Here is a 23,185-nt window from a genome sequence, read left to right as displayed (position 1 = left end):
AAATCTGGGAGTGTTTCACTAGATTCTTATAGTTCACGGGGCCTCCTCAGGCCACTCAAGCTTGTTGGCACAGATATAATTATCTCAAGGCTCAGCTACAACTGGAGAATCCACTTTCAAGACTCTTGGAAGTGGATGCTGGCAGCCTCAGTGCTCTACTGGCTGTTGGTCAGATGTCTGCTGTCCATGTGGATCTGTCCACAGGGCTGCTCATAATGGCAGTGGCTTCCTTCAAAGTGGAAGATCCAAGAGAATAGGCAATTGAAATAGCACCCAAAATAGAAACCACAGTCTCTTATAACCTAATTGTTGAAGTAGTGTACCATCATTTCTGATGTATGCAATGGGCCACACAGGCCACCCCTGGTAAGGCATCGTAGGGAGCTACAATAGAGTGAGAATAACAGGAATTAAGGATTATTGGGGACCATCTTGGGGATGTGGGTCCACAAAGCATTTTATAAAGACTTTTTTTCTGAAGGACTTTTGCTAAGGGAGTGGCATAGCATTATTCCTTTTTTGCAAAAAAAATATAATTCTGGCTCATGTTAGTTAGAAACTGGGTTTGAAGTTAGACCAGTATAGAAGCAATAGACTTGATAGGCAGTTACTGTTTGAGTCATGACAGAGATAGTGAGGATTTTATCTGAGAAATGACAGCTAAGAGGTTGATACAGACATACCTGGAATATTCTTTAGAGGTGTCCTAGAGGAGTCACTTTCTGTTCAACACTAAATATCACTTCAGTTAACATTCAACCTAGAACATGGTGGCTGCTACTGGCTCTAATTCTCATTCTCCAAATTTATGAAACATTAGGAAAGAGAAAAGTAGTTTTGAAAGTCCAATCCTGTGAGAGATATTTTCAGTCACTCAACAATAGTAGTTACTGTTATCTACTACTCACACTCACCCAAGTATGTTATTCTGCATCATATATAAGGCATGGACAAGGCTAAATAATTTTACAAACACTATATTTCATGTGACTGGCATTAATAACAAGAGAAACCAAGCATTTATTGGGATATTATAGGCATACTCTCTTAGATACTTATAACAATTGTAACAATTTTATCATTTTTGTACATGGGTATTCATTAATATTTGTCTCATTTTACAATAGAACTTGATACTTAGAGAAGTTAAGCAATTTCCTCAAGGTCAAAGACTAATTAGTTAACCCTCATTTGGACCTAGATCAATCTTACTTCAAAGTCCATTCTTTTAGACAGCATGTGGTCTGTTGCCTTTATAATTATTTAACTCTTTTTTTTTTTAGTTACCTATTTCATAGAAGGTTACTCAATCATACAGGTTTTTCTTATCATTAAAGTAGTCCTTCCTTTGTTATGAGTAAATAGTTCCATCTAAATAGCCATTTAGTAAGAAAAGGTATGAATTGCTTAGTGTCCTTCTCAAAATGAAAGGTAACATAAAGAAAAGGGTTTCAGAGTATTTTTAAAATAAGTGATGCCTACATATGCAGTTTTCGAAGCAGATATGGTATTATGAGTAATACCCAGAATGAAAAGGAGTTTCATTTTTGTTGTTTTCCGAAGGCATTGCCTTTGAAAATGTCCACATGAAATTCTAAGTACAGAGGCTTTTAATGGAAGACCAAATCATTAATTTTCTTTTTAAAATAGATGTTTATTTAAAATATTGGATGAGTTCTTCATGGTAGGCATTACAAGGTAGGCTCACAAAGGTCTCATTTCTGCAACCCCCTGAGATAAGTTTTTTGTGTTTTTTTTTTTAATTTTAAGATGTTGAACCCTGAGGTTTAGGGAAGTTTATCATAAGTAATGGCAGAGCTGGAGCTTGTACATGGATCTTAATTCCAAGGGCTGGCTCTATCAGTCTTCCTTACTGCATTCATTGTATTCATTAGGTGCAAAGCTTAGCCCGGAAGTTGATAAGCAGACAGCAACAAATGTCCTGAGCTCTGCCATTAAAGACTACTTCCAACACTCATTGAACTCTTAGGGAAGAAGATTTGTGCCTTTTTGTGATTTTGGTATCTTTTTCTTAGCAGTTATAACACTATTTAGCATGGAGAAATGTTTCATAGTTTTTACCTTAAATTATTTATTATTCCATACATTGCTTACATGAACATGACATTCATAGTTTGCTAGAAACATTTTCAATAGATTTAACACTTGAAAACAGCTGTTTTTAGATATATTGACAAAACTTGCACCCATTATCTACTTCTATTGCTTTTAAGTATCTCTCGTTTAAGATTCCATTATTTTCAGGTTGCATTATTTTTCCACACATAACCTAAATCTGTGTTCAGGCTAATGTTTTTAGGAAGTGACACAATTTCTCTCTATCCATTGAAATGCTGTTATTGAGGACAGTCAATTTATGAAAGTTGAAGTACTTTCTATAACCATTGGGGATATTTGAAGTTTGGGATGATCTGGGAGACCACTTTGCCTGAGGGAAGAGCAGATTCTCAGCGGGGTAGGCCTCTGAGCTCCTCCTCTGCTGGGTTCTAATTTGACCCCAGCAGCCTGTCCAGACCTGGTGTGGCGGTCCTGGCTCAGCAGCCGCTGGATGGTGGATAGAGACCAGGGCTCACAGGAGGTGTGGCCTCTTTCACCCCAGCTGCCGCTAGGGGGCCTTCCCACACCTCCTGGGTCTGGTCAGACCTGGAATGGCGGAGCCTGCAAGACTGGGCACTCCCCGCTGCCAGTACCCAGCACAGAGTTCCCTGTCTTTTGTAGAGGAGCATCCAGAGGCCACCAGCATGTGGAAGGCCAGTGCCCATCTCCTCTCTGCCTTTTCTGCTCCTGCCGTCTCACTGGCACGAGGTCCGACTCTAAGGACTCTGAGCAACTTGCACCTGCACATCTGGGCCACTTTGCCAGGGGAGCTGGGAAAGCCGCACCTATAGGCTCCCTACTCAGTCACCTCTAGGGCGCTGGAAGAGCAGCAGGTGCTTTTGGTGAAGGCAGTGGTTCTCAATCTTCCTAATGCCGCAGCCCTTTAATACAGTTCCTGTGGGTGGCGACCCACAGGTTCTCAACCTGTTCTCACCTGGTTCTCAACAGGTTCTCCCCTGGTAAAGGGGAGCCAATGTAGGGTCCCTCCAGCGCATGGGCTCTAGGATCGCGCAGGTGTCCCTCAGACCAGACTCTGGAAGAGGCCTAGGGCCAGGAGCTGAACTGCCACCTCTTCAGTGCCCACGGAGAGGCAGTCACTTCCTCCCACAGCTGTGCTTTAGTACTATGACCCTGTGCCATGGAACTTTCTGTCACAAGCACATATTTTGAACTTTTGCTGTTATTTATGGTAGCATACGTGGCCATTATTCATTTGACATGTGATTAGTCCAGCTGAGGAAACCATTTTAAAATTTCACTTAATTTCTGTGTTCACTTAATCACACATGGCTAGTGGCTACTGTATTAAGATAGACATACATAAAAAGAAAAAGAAGTCATGTAGAGTGTTGCAGTTTGAAACTAATTTGCTGATGCATATTTTTGTGCCACGGTGTTTTCTCTGGAGATGAAGATAATAAATGACATTCACTACTGAATATCGTATTGGGAATAAATTTAGTGAATCTCCCCAAAATATTTGTGTGCTCTGTCTGACCATGGTACACAAATCTCTGTGTTCCCTTCGGGGTCAGGTCTTCTGAACACACAATTTTGTCTCTAGCAAAAAATAATTTCTATTGCTCCATTTTTATCTGGGATTTAGGGATAATATTCAACATCTCAAAGGGATTTTGTTGGTAAGGAAATATAGTGGAAACTTTGAACAAGGTCAGCACTTTTTGGAGTGGAATATGAATTTGAAAATAAATAAAAGATGGAGTGATCTATGTTATTTTCCTTCTTCTTTATGTATTTATTGATTTTTGCTTAAATTGAAGACATAATCAGGCAAGTATTAAGGCTGGATGGTTTTAATAGCTCCATCAGAAAGCCTTGACGCTCAGGAGAGCTTAACAACAACAAAAAGTAGGTCAAGGAGAACAGATGAACAAAACTTCTTTTCATGCAGGTGGTTTAGAGAATTGGAAATATTCAAGGCTTTTTATGCTCCTTAAGAGCCTAAGTAAGTTCAGGAGCTACCTCTGCTCAAGATCAGGTTCTTGGTCTGCCTTGTAAGCTGTTTGCCTTTAGGCAAGTCAATCTGTTCATGACTCCATTTCCTTTTCTGTAAAATGTTTGAGTATGAAATAACTTGGGTAAAGTACTTACAACAATGACTGTCACCTGCTAAATTCTCAATAATATTAGCCACTATTATTGTTATTATTTTTTGAGACAGAGTCTCACACTGTCACCGTAGAATGCTTTGGCATCACAGCTCACAGCACCCGCAAACTCTTGGGCTTACCTGATTCTCTTGCCTCTTTTTCCCAAGTAGCTGGCACCCACCACAATGCCCAGCTATTTTTTGTTGGCCATTGTCATTTAGTTGGCCTAGGCCCTGTTTGAACTCACCAGCCTTGGGTGTACGTGGCCGGTGCAATAATCACGTTGCGACAGATGCCAAGCCTAGCCATTATTTTTAGTATATGAGGATGGAAGTCATTGATCATACTTTTAGACAATTCCATGTTTTTGGCACCTGTGGTTGAATATTATTGATCTAGGGAATAGAAAATGCTATCATTTTTTCCCCAGGACAGTATATGTGGATGTTTCCACAAGATAGCTATAAATAGACCACATAGAAACAAATTGTGTGAAACCACACATGGAAGAGTCTTTTCATTCTAAAAGACTTGTAATTACAGTTTTATATGACCTAAATAACAGGCATCAAGAAATAAGATTCAGTCTGTAATTCAGTCTTTTTTTATTTTATAAAAATCTACTGATTCATAGCAGTAGGGTGAAGAATACTTCAATTCAACAGGAAGAAGCTATCATACCACAACCTGAGTGCAGGTAAATTCAGTGCACTCTAGGGGAAGCAGTTCAAACTAGATTATCCATATGCAGGATTCTATACTTCCTGTAGTATCTTTGTGATCTTTGTAAATTCTGTTTAAGAGTTTGAGCCATAAATATCTCATGAATCAGAGTTTCAGGGATACTTGCATATATGACGTCTCTTAGATTTTACTCTAGTTTTGCCACAAAGGTTCTGAAAGGGACCCAAGTCTTCCTGTGTATTCACTTCATCCTACTCAGTGTCTTCTGTTCAATTTTCCAGTCTTTCTGAGCAGAAAATATGTCTATGAAATGAAGGGATATGATGGTTTCTACCATGTGGGTCTAAGGAGGATTAGGTGGGAATTTTCTGAAAGCAATTTCATTTCTGTATTAAAAATAGATCACCTTCTACATCTTGAGAGATTAATATTGATTCTGTCAAACCTGCTTTTTTTTCTATTCCTTTTTAGCCTATATTTTTCAATTTAAGCAAGAGTATAAGGGGAGAAAGTTTCACCAAAATCTTAAGGTTGAAAATGTAAAATATTCTATGCTGCTACAGACTAGAAAATCTTATAACCTCTCAGGTGAAAACATATTATAAATTCTTCCAATCTCAGGTTTTTTCTGTGGCTCTCTTTTGACATGAAAATTTGATAAACATTTTAATAAAACATGTACAGTTTTGTGACCATCCTTGAAGTCTTCTTGGAAATAAGTCATAGATAATAAATGAGTAAATTTTTTGTAAAAGTAGTAAATTTAAAGTCAACACATTTGCTCCAAATGCAATGCTCAATGAATAGAAAAACGATATGGCTATTTTATGTCCATTTCTCTGTACGTACATGCATGAGGAGTAAATTTTTCACCAAATGTATTAAAGGCTTTTTTGGGGAAAGGGAGATAACCACATTACAGTTGACTGTGCTGGGCCCTGAAGATCATAGGAGAGTATGAGACAATTATCACAAGTACAAAATCTCCCATAAAATTTAAGAAACAAAATAGCCAGAGGTCCTTTTGTTTTCATCTTTCTAGGTGCATCAAGAACTTCAAGACAAAAAACACAATTAAATTATCAGATATGTGGACAACCAGCTGTTTGGCTGAAGACGGAGAAGGCAACACCGAAGCTGTGAAGTCCTTCATCTTGGGCTGGCCCACTCAGAACTTTGTGGCCACTTTCAAGTAAGAACCACAGCTTGTCCTATATTTACCTTGCTGAGCTATTGTGGTCATTTCTGTGATGAGAGGGAAAACTTCAGGCAAATTTTATTCCCCAAATTGGTAGAAAGATAACATTTTCTTCTGATTGTTTATGAAATCTATAACTGATTTTTACACCTAATTAAACCAATACACTTGTGTGACATGTTTCCCCTAAGAGATTTTGGCTTAAACTATATGAAAAGTAACACCACTACTGGGGACTCTTGTAGTCATTTATCTTGGTTTGGCCAATCTCTTTTAAAGGGGCTCTTCTGTGTCAGTGTCCTGCCATGGGGGCAGGGTCCACTAAGACCTGTGGAAGTGGCAGCAACCGACTGAAGAAATATAATGTTAGAAACAATGGCAAAGAAAGAGACATGAGACAGAGAACAGAATTAAAGGTGGGAAGTCAAGGGTCCATTGACTGTTTGGGGGATTCCAGCAATGGCCCAGAGTGTTTGATCCATTCTGCTTCATAAATATTCATTTGTCCAGAGGGTAAGATGAGGGAGAGAACAAAGATGCCAGCACTTTCTTTGAGTGAGAATATCAGCCCCAATTGTATTTGTTTTTTAAGGTTTGAGTAGACTTGAGAAATCTGAAATCTGAGCGTTATAATGAGACAGCATCCTGCTTGAGATCGCACACACAGATTTCTAAGGAGGTGTTAAACTCCATTACTTCCCTGTTTAGTAAAACACCACTGGTGTTAATCTCCTCTGAGGAATCAGGGAGAGGCAGGAATTTTCCTCCCATCCCCATCACAGAGGATCTTCCTCCAGGATAAGGGATTTAAGCTCTTCCACCCATATCTCAGGGTTTGAGCTACTCCCTTGGTTTCTGCCCAAGGAAATGCAAATATCCCAAATGGGTATCTGCTTTGCCTGTTTACTATGCAGGAAATGACCCAGTTAATGTATCTTTCTAGGTCTCTGTCATAGTCTCTTCTGTGGCCATTTTTCCTCAGAGTGCTCACAGACCCAGCCGAGGTGTCTAAAAGCGGTATCCCTAACAGGCTAGCATTTCAGAAAAGGCAGGAAGCTTGCTAGCATTGGCTAGCTTAAATGTAAACTAGCTGACTTTTCTTTGTTCCAACTCACTCAGCTTATTGTTTAATATTCCTCTGTTTCTGGGGGTGCTCTCCCTTGCCAAGAATGAAGTCTTCGTTTTCCACCCTTCCTGCATACTAAAACAACAAAGGGGACTTGAACTTCTAGGGATATTAAAGGGGAGTAGATTGGTCAAACCCTTCAACTCCCTCTTCAACATCCCCTTTCCTAATGGCTAGGTGTTTGTTTTTACATACGGAGCCTTTGAATTTCATAAGTCTTTCGAAGCCACTGAAATGGCATGCATGAAGCTAATTTTATAAAATATTCTGATTTAGTTTGCATAACTGGTTTATCCTCCAAATTTCACTAAAGAAGTAGTTTTTCATCCTACAAACAAAATTGATGTCATGACATACAGGGTTGTGAATTTTGTATCAAGTGTTGATTTAGTTTCTATGGAAATGTGGGAGTTGAGAGCAAAGTATAGATTTTAAGGAGTAAACCTCAGTTTTTCAGGAGGATTCATTATTTCCTGGATTGTAGGATTAAAGAATTTGTTTCCTCTTCTCCTGACTGTTCTTAGTTGGTACTTTTCAGTTTGGGGGGAGGCAAAAATCACAGCTGTGAATTTGAACACCTTCAGGATTTGTTTTTCCCTTAAAGATGCAGGGTCCTATACATGAACCTGATGCTTTTCATTCTGCTTTTCTGCCCAGCACCCCCAAACTGTTAAGGCTTCATCCAAAAGCCAAAGGACTAAAGTTTTTCAAGCTGTTAACCTTCTCTAGTAAAGACAGGGATATCATGGCATTCTACTCTGCACTAGTGCCATCCACAAGAGTTTTTGTTTTTTCCTTTTTTTTTTATTAAGTCATTGGTGCATAAGTCATGAACACATTTATGGCATTTTTGGATTCAATGTGTGGAGTATAGGTTCAAATTGGAATGCTTACTCCCACTAATCAACATAGCCTTCACTTCATTTACCCAATTAAAATGTTTAGACATTTGTGTTCTTCACCTGATAGAACCAACTTGTACTTGCAATGTGCTCCATAGGTGTGGTTCCCCTAAAACTAATCCTCCCTCTATCAACACAACCCTTTCCCTTCCCCTCTCCCTCTCCTTTCCTCCTTCATCATAGGCTAGAGTTGTGGTTCATTTTTCATATGCAAGTGTGAGTCCTCATAAATTGGTTTCACAGTAGTACTGAGTACGTTGGATATTTTTTTTTCTATTCCTCAGATACTGAACTAAGAAAAAATATTTTCTAGCTCCATCCCTGTAAACATGAAAGAGGTTAAGTTTAGATTTTAAGAACTTACTTGGAAAGAACATATGTTTTTATCTTTCCTTGCATGTCTTGTTTTTCATGGCAGGCATCCATAGATATCCTCATTTTCTATTGCTTGACCTCCTTGGAGTTCCATGTACAGAGAATCTATTTGTTGTGATTGTTGTGACCACACAACCTTTTTAATCAAATAATTTTCATGAAGCTTTATAAGAAAGGAGGGGTTGGGGAATGTGGAAACAAGTTTTATATACACTTCATTGCTCAAACAATGTCTCTTGAACCAAGTGGTCAAGGTTAATATCTCCAGTGATGGCATGTGGATATCATGTACTTCTTGATATGTCATGTTAAAAGCAATTTACCTCCATGGTCCCCTCCCCCCATAGAAAAACATAATTCTATTGTAATAATGAGAAAATCATCCAAGTAACACAAATTGAGAGTCATTCTACAACATCGCGGACCAGTATACCTCAAAACTATAAAAGTAAAGAGGCAAAAACAGGGAAAGACTGAGAAACTGTCATAGATCAATTTCTTTATTTTTTTTTTTTTGGCCCTGGTCACATAATTTATTTGTTATATTCATAAAAATAACATAAAATCATGATTAAAAATTCAAGTAATGCAGAAAAATGACAAGTACAAAGTTTTAAAGTACCCAAGCTTTTCATTCCTACTACAGAAAAGTGGGGGCTATTTAGAAGTATAAATACATGTCACCATTTAAATGCCTTTTTTTATTTATATTAAATCATAGCTGTGTACATTAATGCGATCATGGGGCACCATACACTGATTTTATAAACAGTTTGACACATTTTCATCACACTGGTTAACATAGCCTTCCTGGCATTTTCTTAGTTATTGTATTAAGACAATTATATTCTACATTTACTAAGTTTCACATGTACCCTTGTAAGATGCACTGCAGGTGTTATCCCACCAATCACCCACCCTCTGCCCATCCTCCACACCTCCTTCCCCTCCCTCTCAATTTCTAAGGAAACATGATAATTAAATGTACTATGGATACTGGATTAGCTCCTAGGCCAGAAAAAGGACATTAATGGAAACCCAGTGATGTCTGAATAAAGTCAAGAACTTACTTTATTTGAAGAATAGTGTCCCAATATTGTTTCTTAGCTTTAAAAAATAGTCATGATATTGTAAAAGGATAACATTAGAGGAAAGTTAAAGTGGGTGAGAAGGATGCAGGGGCTCTCCATCTTATTTTTATAACTTTGCTTAAAATCTGCCATTATTTTAAAATTAAGATTATTTTCTTACAAAAAGGTGTGGAGTTATGGCTTTTCTGATAATTGCTCTTGAAAAGCATTTCCTTGGGCTCCTTTTTCCCCTAAAGACAGCTTATTTGAGTGACATGGTCCCCAGCTTGCCCTCAGCAAGACAGAACTTTATGTCCTCCATCTTTGAGATAATCTTCCATTATGTCTTTACTTTCTTACCTTTAAGACAAACTTCTTTCCCTTCTGAATATTAGTATTACATTTTTCATAGTCTTAAATGCTTTTACCAACAGAGAGCTAAAGTGTCTTTATAAACTCAAAGATAACCGTTCCTTTTAGAGCACTTTTGTTTTTTATCCTGTAAAATTGTATGATATTAAGAAATATGAAAGAAAATAACTCCTTGATTGTAGGATAGAGCAAGAGGAAGGGAAAACCTAAGAAGTTTACACAAATAAGAAGATTACAGAGTTTGCCCGACATAGTTGGTAATTTATTTTTTGAAGCAATGTATGCTATGTTGTCAAACTAGTGAACACCATAGAGCAATGAGAAGTAATGATCTAAAGCTGCAGGCAGTAATCCAGATACATTTCACAAATGTAATGTGGAATCAAAGCAGCTAGGCCAAAGTAGCATATACTGTGTGATTATATTTACTGAAAGTACCAAGACAAGCAAACTATTCCCTGCTATGGAAAGAGGAATGGTGACAACCACAGGCTGAATAGGAACATCAGTGGACCTTCCATGGTGATTGTCTGTTTCATAATCTGGATGGTGGTCATGAAGGTGTGTTACACTTCAGCTTTGTGCAGAATTCTCTATACATGTTATTTGTCAAATAAAAGTTACAAAATTACTAAGTCTCTTAAAATGAAAGATTTTTTAACTTCTTTGAATAAAGTGAGTGGGTATAAAGAATATGTCTCATATATTCTCAACACTGATTAACCCGAGCTTTGACATGAACTCTGAAAATGTGGGCGTTTTAAAAAAGAAAATGTAATAATTGATGAAAGATGGAGTTTGCATCATTAACTATTGGTTGACAAGATGTTATGTGCTTTCTGGTGGCCAGTTCTGAGATATTGCTTATGCAGAATGTTGCAAAGCAACAAAAATCAGAAAAAAATACAAATACTTCTGAAGTGGATTTTGTTGGATCAAGAAAATAACTAAGGTTTCCAATTTCTCTGAAGAGATTAGTGAGAAGGTTTCAGAGAAGACCAAATTGGTCTAAAGTTCATTTTATTTATAAGTTTAAGAATTAGGGTGGTGCCTGTGGCTCAAGGAGTAGGGCGCCGGTCCCATATGCCAGAGGTGGAGGGTTCGAACCAGCCCTGGCCAAAAACCAAAAAAAAAACAATTAAATACAGCTGGAGAAAAATATTAATAAATAGCCATTTAATTGGAAATGAATTGAGCTTAAACAGGTTGTATTACTTGAAGGAAAGTTTTCTATGAACTCATTTGCTAAATTATAATTCTTCAGTATGTATTTAAATTGATTGCTGAGCCAAGATATTTTTGTCCATATGCCAAATTTCGCCTTCCCCTCTTTTATCTCGATATTAGGCATACTTTCCATCGTATGATGCTTTAAGCTACAAACACACTACAATTGAGATGACTAATCCAGCTTTACAGATGTGGGAAAACCAAGTGTTGGATTATACATCAAGTATTCTTGGCACTCTAAGAGCTACCACCCTTGCTCATATAAAACCACTTGTAGAAACTCAGTGAAACAGAGGATCTGTGTAGAATCCATAAAAATGAATGTACTATAACTAGAGTTGATTTTGAAATTTCTCCAAAAGGACATTTTCCCTTTGGGCATGTCCAGAACACAGTTATGCTGAGGTTGCATCTTCCATGTGCAGCTATGTCAGTAACAGCAGGCTGTTTCTATTTTCATCAGGATTGACAATCTTCAATATGCTAGCCTGAGTAGTTTGTGTGATTTTCTTCCTGTATTTTCTCTGATTGCAGTTCTTCACAGGAAAAAGACAAATGGCTTTCTCTTCTTCAGTGGTATGTTTTTCAGCATATATAGTTTTAATCTTTACGATGCAAGAAATGAATTCAACCTTTCCTGCAGAGATGTGCCCCAGATTGTTCTCTTCTCTTAAGTAGAAATTGTTCATTTGTCCTGAAAATAAGGTACTGTATGGAGTATTTGGGAGCTACTACTCCCTATATATCTTCTTCCTTACATGTTTGGCTTACTTTCTAGGAAGAAGACTATTACTGTTCAGAACATTGAGGTCTAGTTATTTTATGTCAACCAGAAAGTAGTCAAGAATATCCTCCCACCCTTCCTGTCACCTCCTGTCTTCTAATTGTGACTAACAGTTTCCTCAGTGTGTGTATTAAGTTCCCATATCTGGAGGGTTTTTGCTGAGTACCTCAAAAGCCAATTCTTTAGCCCACCATTGTGTATACAGATTTCAACAGTAGATTTAGGCTCATATGTCAGAACCATAGTTCTTCCCTCCTTCCTCTCCCCTTCTCCTCCCCAAGAAAGAGGTATTCAAGATTTGCACTCTGTCGGAGAGCAACATGAGAGGCAAAATGTCATTGCTTTGCTTTGCCCTTGCAAAGTATTACATATGCTTCTGTTGTTATCAGTATGGTGTGGACCTGTCCAGAGAAGGCAGGGAAGCTATAAGGATAAAATGTTACCCAGAGCTGCCTTAACCTGCTTATGCTTCTTAAACCTCACTAGACATGGAGGCCCCTATTCTTTTATGCGCCTTAGTCCAACATCCCAATTTCTGTTTATTTTCTTCCAACCTAGAAAGCGATCTGATTTTGCTGAGTCTTCTCATATGTCTATAACCATGGCACATGAGGATATTGAATATATTAGCAAAGCAGATTAATTTTGAAAATAATCTCTCAGCAAATTCCATCTAACTCAGTGTTTGCATTTGATTAGGAACATTGATCTGGAAAAAGTCAAAGATGACCCAAAGAACATTCCCTTAAAAATCTACACTCAAGATGTTGCCAATTGTGCCCATGTAAGTGATTATCAGGCAGTACATTTAATTCCAGGTTTCTGCATAAATCACATTACTGGGGATATTGCACGAAAGAGAGACAGGCAGGCAGACAGGTGGACTGTGCGTGTGTAGCACAGGGAAAAATGCAATTTCCTAGGTGTATCTATGTCTTTGTATCTATGCAAAGCGAACTCTGGAGGACAGGAAGCAAGAGAAGCTTATCTTAGCTACAGTATTTGACATTTACACTCGGAAGGAACACCGCCTGTCAGAGGTCTCCTTAGTCCCTGTGCATGACTGTTTCCTGGATCTCATCAACAGCAGCTGCAGGGAATGGTCGTAAAGTTATTTCCACAAAGAGCTATTTCCTATTGTTATTTATTATTATTTCCTATTATTATAAAGAATTTTTTCCAAGTTGTCAATTCTGAAGTAAAAAGTGGTTTTGAAAAGTGTGTGTTTTGAGTTGTTATGGATTGAATTGTTCAGGTTAATAAGTGAATGATGTGGGAAAGGTGACATTTTTAGGGGATTAGGATTTTTCTGCCCCAATTTTTTGCAACATGGGTCAAATAAATATTGTTTAACTGTAGTTATAATATATAATTGATGACTGATTTTACTACAAAATCCAGGATGTTATCCATGATGAATTAGATGGAATTTTATGAATAATCTTATGATACTATATCCTGTCATAGTTCACCACAGCTCTAGCACACAAAATGGTTTCATTTGTGGAAAACTATGTAGTGAAGAATGGTTATGTTTTGGCTAAAAAGCAAAACTTATTCAAATGTTCTGAACAAGACCCATTTGCCAGATATCATTTCTTGAGTGCAATACTCAAATTTTTAAGGCACTAATGTACTGTAGAAAAGTGGAAATAAATATATTGTTATTACCACCTGATTTGATTCAATTGTTATGGTGGTTTGTTATTGTCACAAGAGGATATTCAAGGAAAACCCCATAAATTATTTGAAACACTTTTTTAAAATGTGAGTTCTTGAGAAAGGAATGATGTTCCACTCTTCAGTTAGGAAAAGATGAAAGATATGGTGGGTCGTGTGCTCTGTTGATACCACTAGTCCCCTAGAGTGTCGTGGATGATTTGACACACTCTGTCCATTGCTCTCTGAAGCAGATTTCATGGCAAGCGTCTCTCTGCGGAGCTCTGCTTGCAGAGGGATTCCCCCACTTAGGAGCACTTGAGGGGAAGTACTGTCTTCTTCCTTTAGCTGGGCACAACCTGTCAGTGAATACTGCTATTGTGCAACCAAACAGCACCTTATCCATTTGTGTTTGTTTGTTTGTTTGTTTTTGTTATTCATTAGCTAGAGAGCTCTGTCAGGTGAAATTCACTTTTTTAGTCTACCACAAAGGCATGTGGGTGTGTACACTTTCTGTAAGTATGATTCTGAACATGTGTGCCAAGTAATAAGAAAAACTATTATTAAGTAGGTAATTGGGAAGATAGATGCTTCACTTTATAAAAAACTCCATAAGATAATTTCTTTAAATGGGTTGGATTTAGACTTAACAAAAAGCAGAAACCTTTATTAAAATCAATTCTTAAGTCAAAGCCCAGTATTTAACATTCCTGTGACACGTCAGGCAAAAAAGTCTCTGGGTTGGGGCTTCAAATCTTTTTTTTTTTTTTATTAAATCATAGCTGTGTACATTAATGTGATCATGGGGCACCCTACACTGGTTTTATAGAGCATTTGACATATTTTCATCACACTGGTTAACATAGCCTTCCTGGCATTTTCTTAGTTATTGTGTTAAGACATTTATATTCTACATTTACTAAGTTTCACATGTAGCCTTGTAACATGCACTATAGGTGTAATCAAATCTTCCCTGTTGTTCTCTCATTCAATTTGGCATAATCCTTGATGATGCCAAGATTCTGATTTGAAGTAGATACATTTCAAATCCTTTATATAAATAAAAATTTCTTAAAAAACAACTTTAGAACCAATTTCTCATGTCAAGTAATTGGCTTATGGAAAAGAATTACTGTTAATGGAGAAATAAGTGATACATTATTTGTAGATTTTCCTTAGCTTTATTATCATATCTTTAAAATATCATTATATTCTCATTTATGATACTTATTTGTAAATTTAAGGCCCTCTCTATCATGAACATAGCCCAAATAACTGATTTGTTGTAAAACTTATGTAAATGGAAAAATATTTCTTTCCTTTATAACATATCATTTTTCTCGATTTGACTGTTGCCTTTTTTGAATTTTGCAAGGTCCAATGATATGCTTGAATTTTGCTGATTTTTTTTTTAAATCTCCTTTTTAAATAAGTGTTTCTTGCTATTGTTTAGCATATACCTATGACAGACAGATCATAGACTCTATGGTAGAGTTGTTAATAGAACTGAGATATATTTTCAATTCTTTCTATGAGAGGGATTGGCTATTGAAAGTAGCCACAGTGATTGACACATAGAAAATTCTCAATAAAAATATAAATATATTTTTGTGAACAGTTAATATTCATGTTTTGCCTAAACTGTCTTTAAGCCTTGCAAGGAAATAAAAGCCTGGACTGTAAAACCAGTACTCAGGAAAAGAATAAAGGTTCATCTTTCTCTGTACCTTCCCAATTACATTATGAGAAAACAAATATACAATGAGGCAGTGTGGATTTTTCCTTGTTTGTTGATTTTACTTTGGGAGCTGCATCCCTGTACTGAGCCAAAAATACATTTGGTAACCTATACTTGCTTAAGCTTTAATACTTTTGGGCCACACAACTTTTAATTTCAGAGAAATATTATATTAAAAGGTACAATTTATAAGGGAATACATGTAAATTATTATCAATTTTGTTCTACTGAAGCTTGTGATTGACTCTTTTCATAAAAAATCAAGACTACTTCTTCAGTTGATTTAAAATCTTTATTCAGAGCCATATTTCTCATTTCTTTTTTCCTACAGTATAAAACCATAAGAGTAAAGAACTCACACACCGCCAACGAAGTTGTGCAGATGGTTTTGTCAATTCTAAGAGTAACCGTAAGTTACTCTGCTGGATGATCTTAATTAGAAACACACTGATATTTTAAGTTCATAATAATCTTATCCCTTTCATCAGCAGACACCTGATTATTAAAGATACCATTACTTTGTCTCCTAAAATGTAGAAATTAAAATGAATAAGCTTTAATATTAGCTTAATACATGGTGGCATTCTTCCAGTCTTATTTTGGATTTGTGTAAACTGTGGTCAGAATGAGATTGGACTATAATTTTCAAAAATAATATGTACCTTGATTGTAATATGAGAATTGTACAATATAATATTTTTATGTAAGATCCGTGTTGACAGAGTTTGAACTCCTTTTTCTCCTTCCTACATGACACTATATTTCTACTGCTCCTCCATGCAACTATCCTGTTATTTCTCCAAGGTTCAATCAGACTCAGAAAGGCCAATTCTCAAGGATTTTCTCAGTGTACCATTTTACATAAAGTAACATTAGGTGACCACACATCCTGAGAATGAACTGGCTAGTACTTCTAATAAATCAGGAAAGAAAAAGACAAATTTTGTGTTAGACACTAGATTCAAAGAGCTGTAGTGTGTGCACCATACTCCTTTCTGTTTTGCCTTTAGTTTTTGTCCCTTTTCATTTTCTGTGACACAGGTGAGTGTTTTGAAATTGTAGTAGTAGAGAAGATGAGAGTATTCAAAGATGAGGTAGAGGAAAGAGAACTGGAAGGTTTTCTCATTGTGTCTCTATCCATTATATAAAGAGCATACAATGAAAGAGTACCTTTTGTTAAAGGGAATGAATTAAAAAAAAAAAAGAAACTAAAGGAAGCACTGTAAAAATGCCATTCCTCAAATGAGGCTCTCTGATATTAGAGCACACTAATGCTATTATATGACATAATGCACACCTAAGATACACCATGATATCATTATATGTATGTTGATTTGCTTGTTTGTGGTGCTATAGGAAGGCACAACTACATCAGGGACATTACCAAAGCAATGCAAACATTGTAACCAAATTATTTATTACCCTCATTATCACACTGAAAAAAGAAAGACTAAACCATAGGACAACCAAAATTTTGGATAAGAAATCTGCTTTCTTTCTTACATGAGATTTGCAATATAGTTAAATGTATATGAACTGAGTAAAGCAGGCACCTCTGCATTGATTTTTACTCTGTACACCTATATTTAAGGGAGGAGATAGTTTCAGGAGTAGAAAGGAAGATGAATGACATGATTTATTTTCTTATCCGGCTCTTAACCTTTGAATAAAATGGTCAAGCTTTTCAGGAAAAATGTCTATTACTTTTAATAAGAAATGAGGATATTTGGTGATAGCTATTGAAGGGGATTTTTAGTTTGTCTTCAGGTGCCACAGGAAACAATAGATTGTGTTAGATTACTCTTCAAATTTATTTATTTTATTTCTTATTTAAAGTTTTTTTTATTATTATTAAGTCATAGTTGTGTACATTAATGCGACCATGGGGCACCATACACTGGTTTTATAGACCATTTGACATATTTTCATATTCTTCTTAGGAAAGTATCTCAAGAATGGAAAAAAAGTAACCAATGTACTCATCCCTACTATGAAATGAATTTATGGCTTTCATATGAAAGCTATAACCCAGTTACACTCTTCATATATACATTAAAAATTTTAGCTAGGAGACATGGCAGGGACAATGTCACAAACTGAATATTTTGTGGTTGCAAAAGGGAGTGGTTGTAAGATATTCATCATAGCTAGAATTCTCCATTATAAAGGTAGGCCATGATTTTTAATCTGAATTTCAAGGCTAGGATATGAAATATTGCCAACAGATTTCTCTGTTCTAGCTTTATTGGAACCATTTTTATTTTATCCTTCCTAGAGGATTCAGCAAAATCTGATGAATTAGTATAATGTTTTTTCAAGTGGAGTTCATAGTGCTGTTGGGTCCTAACTGTAACAGTGAACGATTGTATTGTTTTCCGTGACTACTAGGGTTATTTTCTAGGTAGAATTCTTGTTCTTTTCTGTCCTCAGTGCTGGACTTAACCAAACTCAAGCCAGTGGAAACTGTGCCAGCTACCTATCTTCTCAAAGCCTGTTGGTAATTCTTTTGCTCAGAAGTAGCTGAGCTAATAATCAGCATTTGCCTTTTTATTTTGTCATCACAGACACAGCAGCATTTGTGTCTTTCTGGATAACAAGGTTGTCTTTTCAGGGCTGTACTGGATGTCCAGTATTCTCTGAGAAGTTTCAAGATTAAAGAAGTCCAGTCTTTCAAGAGGAAATTCATCTTTTAGAAACAGGAAGTTTGTTCTCTTTTTGTTAGTGAGCCGACTTCCAATTTGACATTTTATGGCCTTCCTATACAATGAGGGCCTGACTGCACTGCAGCTCATGGATCCTGAGCCATCACTGGATGGAGAAAAGCAGGATTCCTGAGTCCTCTACTGGGGGCTGGGAAAGAGACACTAGTTCTAGGAATCAGCATTCACATCTTCAGAATCCATCTCCATCCTCTTCAACGTGATAAGAATTTATAGTATCCATAATTTTCCTTTTGCAAAGCATACAATGTCAAAACTACGTCCTCATTTAGTCCCCACATTTGAAAGATTTATTATAACTTTGAATTCTTTTATCTCCAAGGGCTCAGACACAGATTACCAGTTGTGGGTAAATTCTGGAAAGAAAAAGGAAGGATATCCCCTTGTTGGTAAGGGTTTGCAAAAGTTTTTATTTGACATTTTAATTGTAATGTGACTTGCACACATCTCTTGTAGATTACCAGCTTCCTATTTTGATAAATGGGTTTGTTTTATTGCTGTTATGGAAAACTCCTTGTGCTCCATTTGCTGAATGTTGCTGTAGTAATTGATAGGAAAGGAACATTGCATTTTGTGCCTATGCCAGGTGGAAAGGAAGAGTTAGTGTTCAGTGAATTACATTCATTAATAAGAGAGGAATAGAAGGGAACTTAATCTCTGCAGTTTAAAATGTCAAAGCACAATGGTATTTGAGGATGACACTAAGACAATGCAATCACTTAAAGTGTGACAACCACAATCTCATTGTAGTCAGGTGACTAGGATTTAGTTTGTCTAGTATGTAAATTTGTTTTTGTATCTGTTTATTGTGTTTCTAATGCCCTGATCACTTTATTCTGATCATTACCTGGGAAAAGCAACCTCAAAGGGAAGCAGTAAGAGGAAAGCCTAAATCAAGCCAGTTCCATTACTCTTGAGTGACTAATTATGCAACCAATAAAGAGTCATTAAAAGTCTTTCACAGACAGACATTATATGGTAGATAATAGTAAAGATAGTGATGCTTGACATAGTGTAATGTTCCTTGTTCCTTTTGTTTATGTAACGTTAGCCGCTAATGGTTCCTTTTTGGACCCTTATTATACTAGTGTGAGAGGTAGAGTAAATGTCTGGTTAATGTCAAAGAAAAAACAAGAATACCTTTCAATGTTTTCAGATCCAAACACAGGAAGGCTCAACATTATGCAACTTCCAAAATAATCTCCATATTTATTCCAAACAAGGTAGCCTTAAGGTACGAACTAATTCCTCCCTAATTGCTCTTCAGACTACTATGGAAGGACCACCAGCCTTATGCAGGCATCTCTAACTGCAAGCATGCAAATGATCATTTAGTCAACAAAAGGGTTCTTTCAAACAAAAGTTCCAGGAGTAAGGGCAGTATGTTCTGTTTGTAGCACACCTGGTGACAGCACCAGTCAGTCTGAAATGTACATTTAGATTTTTCTGTGTAGGACACGAATACCCATACGGAATACTGATGAGTCACCTTCGAGACAGTGAACTCATGAGAACAGGACCAAAGGGCACGACCAGCACTTTGACCTTCCAAGAGCTCTCCCTTATGGAAGATCTACCTCCAGAAATACAGTGCCGTTTCAGCCTCAAGCCAAAATGTCGGGCTGCAGCCCAGCAACACCGAGGTGAGTTGCTCCTCTTCTTTCGTAGAGTCCTGTTTCAGGAAGCAGTAAGAGGAAAGCCTAAATCAAGCCAGTTCAAGCCTAAATCAAGCAGGTCATTTCGCAACACGTACTTAGTACAAAGGCAACGACTCAGACATCTCGTTAGATCACATCAGGTACATTTTTCTTTCAAATATACTATAGTTTTTAAAGCAAAGCTGATGTTTTAGGACAGGACAGTTTTACACATCTGCAATAGGCATGCCTGGCTTATAACGAGGAGTTCATGGCAATATGATCTTTCCCTTCTTTCTTCACCGTTCTGTTCCCTTTCCCTCATGCCTACTGCAGAGTCCAAGGCACTAAGTAAATTCTGCAGTGCTTCTGTGCCTACTTGTACCGTGATACACACCTACCGTGTGTTCCCCCGAGTGGTCACGTTCTCACAGGAGGCTGTCAGTGATGGGTACTAGAAGATTGTGATGCCCAACCTGGCCCCTGGTACTGATAATTACGTGGAGGCTAAGATGAGTCTTCCACAGAAGTCTCTTCTAAGCCTAATAATCTAGTAGGGATTGCCAATGTACATCATCCAAAGTTGAGAATGCTAAAAGTGATATTCAACATACCGACATCCTAATTTATCCTAGTCTATATATGAGACATAAAACTTCAGTCAGAAGTAAGATTCTATCAGATACAGAAGAAAGTAGTAACAGAAAAATATGAGTGGGAGGGTAGAATATCGATGCTGAATTTCTTCAGTCCTTTGTCGGTTTGAAGTAACTAGGCTATCCAGTGAACAGTGACATTGCATTTTACAAATGAGCAAACTCAGGTTCAAGGAATATGAAGTTTAAACACAAGGCATGAAGCACTTCCTGCCATGTGACAGATTATAATCATCAACTGGGCTTCAGGTGAAATTCGGAAGTTCTTAATCTCTCTAATATCCAAAGTATGTAGCATTAACAAAAACATTTCTCATAGTGAGTTAACCTTATCATAGAATAACCCTACTTTAATAAAAAGCTATGTGCTATCCACATTTAGAGAAAACAGATTATATCAGAAGTCATTGTAAAGGCTTTTCTTGCTTTAAGTGGGAATATACACCAGAGGCCTTTTAAACACTATCTCCTCTAGCACATTTAAATTGTTTAATTTATGATTTTATTATTGTGCTACATTATTTATAGTTTCTGAAATAATTGCAACAGCAATTATTGAATCTAATAATTAGCAACAGTGAATCTAATTCCCTGCCCCCCCCCACGTTTTTAACATTTTATTGGACAAAGAGCATTGTAAGTGCCCTCTCTTCTCTTCACTCAGATGTCATTCCCTGACTTATTCCTTATGGAAAGACTGGATTCCGTCTGCCTCCTTTTCAACCTACTCAGCTCTACCATTTTCTACACCCATTAGTTCCCTCATATTTATTTTATCTGACAGAGCAGTTATTTATTTCTCACTTGTGTGAAGTACAAATGTAGATGTCTTGGGGAAGATGTAGAAAGACATCTGTCCTCTTCAACCAGTCTCTTCTTTCATAAATCACAAGGTCCAGGTGGCCCCTTGAATTACTGAGTGAGCCTCTCCCATCTTTCCTTCCCTCCTTAGCCAGCTTGAGTTCTAATATTATCATGAGACTCTATGTCTTCCAGATAACCTGTATTTTCTTGACTTGCTTTCCTAATTATTTTCTGGAAACATGCTATGTCTGGTTAAAGTCTAAGCACCACTAGAAGAAATTATACAATATCAGGGTAGCTTGGTATCACTAAAGACCAATTTTAGTTGAACAATCCACTGGGTATTCTTAGTTTGATTTCTTTGAGGCAGTTTCCTACTACTTGAATCGACTTCATTATACACATCCCCACACACATGCACATCCAACTCCTGCCTCTTTCTTTCTTTCTTTCTTTCTTTCTTTCTTTCTTTCTTTCTTTCTTTCTTTCTTTCTTTCTTTCTTTCTTTCTTTCTTTCTTTCTTTCTTTCTTTCTCTCTCTCTCTCTCTCTCTCTCTCTCTCTCTCTCTCTCTCTCTCTCTCTCTCTTTCTTTCTTTCTTACTTTCTTTCGTACAAGCAGACTTTCACTTTTTCACCCTTGGTAGAGTGCCGTAGCATCACAGCTCACATCAACCTCCAGCTCTTGGGCTTAGGTGTCTCTCTTGCCTCAGCCTCTTGAGTAGCTGGGAACACAGGTGCTTTCCAAACACTCAGCTACCTGCCACTTTCTATTGATGGTCTGACTTCATGCTGTATGTTTCACTTAAGCCATGTGTAAATCAGTAGATCAGCCATCACGGACGTCCTCATCTTGCGGACTTCAGCTATATTTACATTCATTGAATTTGCAGTATCCATCTTTTTTTATAGATGGCATATTGGGCTTTTGGACCATTAGCTTTTTTCCTATCATTCTTGGGTCATTTTGTATTATTAGGTCATTTGATGAGATATTATAGAGATACTATGGTTTTTCATCCATGAAATTGTGAGCTCAAAGAAGGCAGAGGTTTCGGTCTTTTTGTTCACTCCTATATTTCAAATACCTAGAACAGTGCCTGACACATACAAGTAAGGACTTACTGATTGAATGAAAAAATTCATAGACCTGCCATATGCTCACAAGACACACAAAGAAAATAGCTAGCCTCAGAAGAATAGTCTTTCCTACTCCTCTACCTTAATACCTATGTTGTCCAAAACTACCTTTTTAGATCCCTTGTCAGTTTTATTTTAATGAGTTTGACTAATAACTGGGGGTCAGGGACTGTAGGAGTTTTTCTCAGGTTTGTTGATGATTTGGTAAATTGACAGCATCCTCTCTTTGGTTCTCTCTCTTGGAAATTAGGATAATAGTGACCACACATTAGGTGATTGATGCTAAATGGGTTCAGGGATGGAATATTTATAGACTGATGTTGCCAAGGTCTCCCAGAGGATCACATCTCCTGTGCAACTGCAAAACCATACAGCCACTTACACATTGTTTAATATAAAGCCATTGGGTAGAGAATGCTTTATAGAACACAATTTGAATCAAACTCGGCAAAGTTTTCCGTGTAGAACTAGCTTGTAAAACTGCAGGTCAATACAAAATATCAAAGCTATTTTACCTAAATACTTACACAATTCTTTGCTTGATGGAATTTAAAATATATTAACCATTTTGTGCAACTTTTTATAGCATGGGTCTACAAATGAGAAGTGAATGCTTGTGAGGTAGAGTTTCAATATTGATCTAATCATCAACATTGATGGCAAATAATCTCATCTGTAATGAGTTTTTGAAACCTCATCTTGCAAACACCTTTCACCCATAGGATTTGCCAAATACTGATATCATTTTACAAGAATTGACCATTAGTTGAGCATGTTTCTCTCTTGGATTGTAGAATTTTGTTAGATTCCTCATTTAATATTTGTCTTTTAGCATAAAATCACCTGTTCCTTGGATCTACTTTC

The 23,185-nt window shown here is 37.0% G+C and overlaps 1 protein-coding gene across 1 annotated transcript in view; it reads left to right on the top strand.

Moving 5' to 3' along the window:
- The window catches only part of LOC128573851 (rho GTPase-activating protein 20-like), a 67,876-nt gene that overhangs the window by 22,715 nt on the left and 21,976 nt on the right, over positions 1 to 23,185 (top strand). The window contains exons 5-10 of the mRNA XM_053574308.1: positions 5,956 to 6,105; positions 11,721 to 11,762; positions 12,670 to 12,754; positions 15,699 to 15,776; positions 18,410 to 18,476; positions 19,542 to 19,730. Coding sequence (XP_053430283.1) covers positions 5,956 to 6,105; positions 11,721 to 11,762; positions 12,670 to 12,754; positions 15,699 to 15,776; positions 18,410 to 18,476; positions 19,542 to 19,730 — 611 coding nt within the window. The remainder of the gene's footprint in view (positions 1 to 5,955; positions 6,106 to 11,720; positions 11,763 to 12,669; positions 12,755 to 15,698; positions 15,777 to 18,409; positions 18,477 to 19,541; positions 19,731 to 23,185) is intronic.

This window comes from Nycticebus coucang, chromosome 21 (genome assembly GCF_027406575.1).
Source record: "Nycticebus coucang isolate mNycCou1 chromosome 21, mNycCou1.pri, whole genome shotgun sequence".
In the NCBI taxonomy this organism is placed as follows: domain Eukaryota; kingdom Metazoa; phylum Chordata; class Mammalia; order Primates; family Lorisidae; genus Nycticebus; species Nycticebus coucang.
Note: the sequence above shows the minus strand (reverse complement) of the source record. Positions and strands in the feature narration are given on the sequence as shown.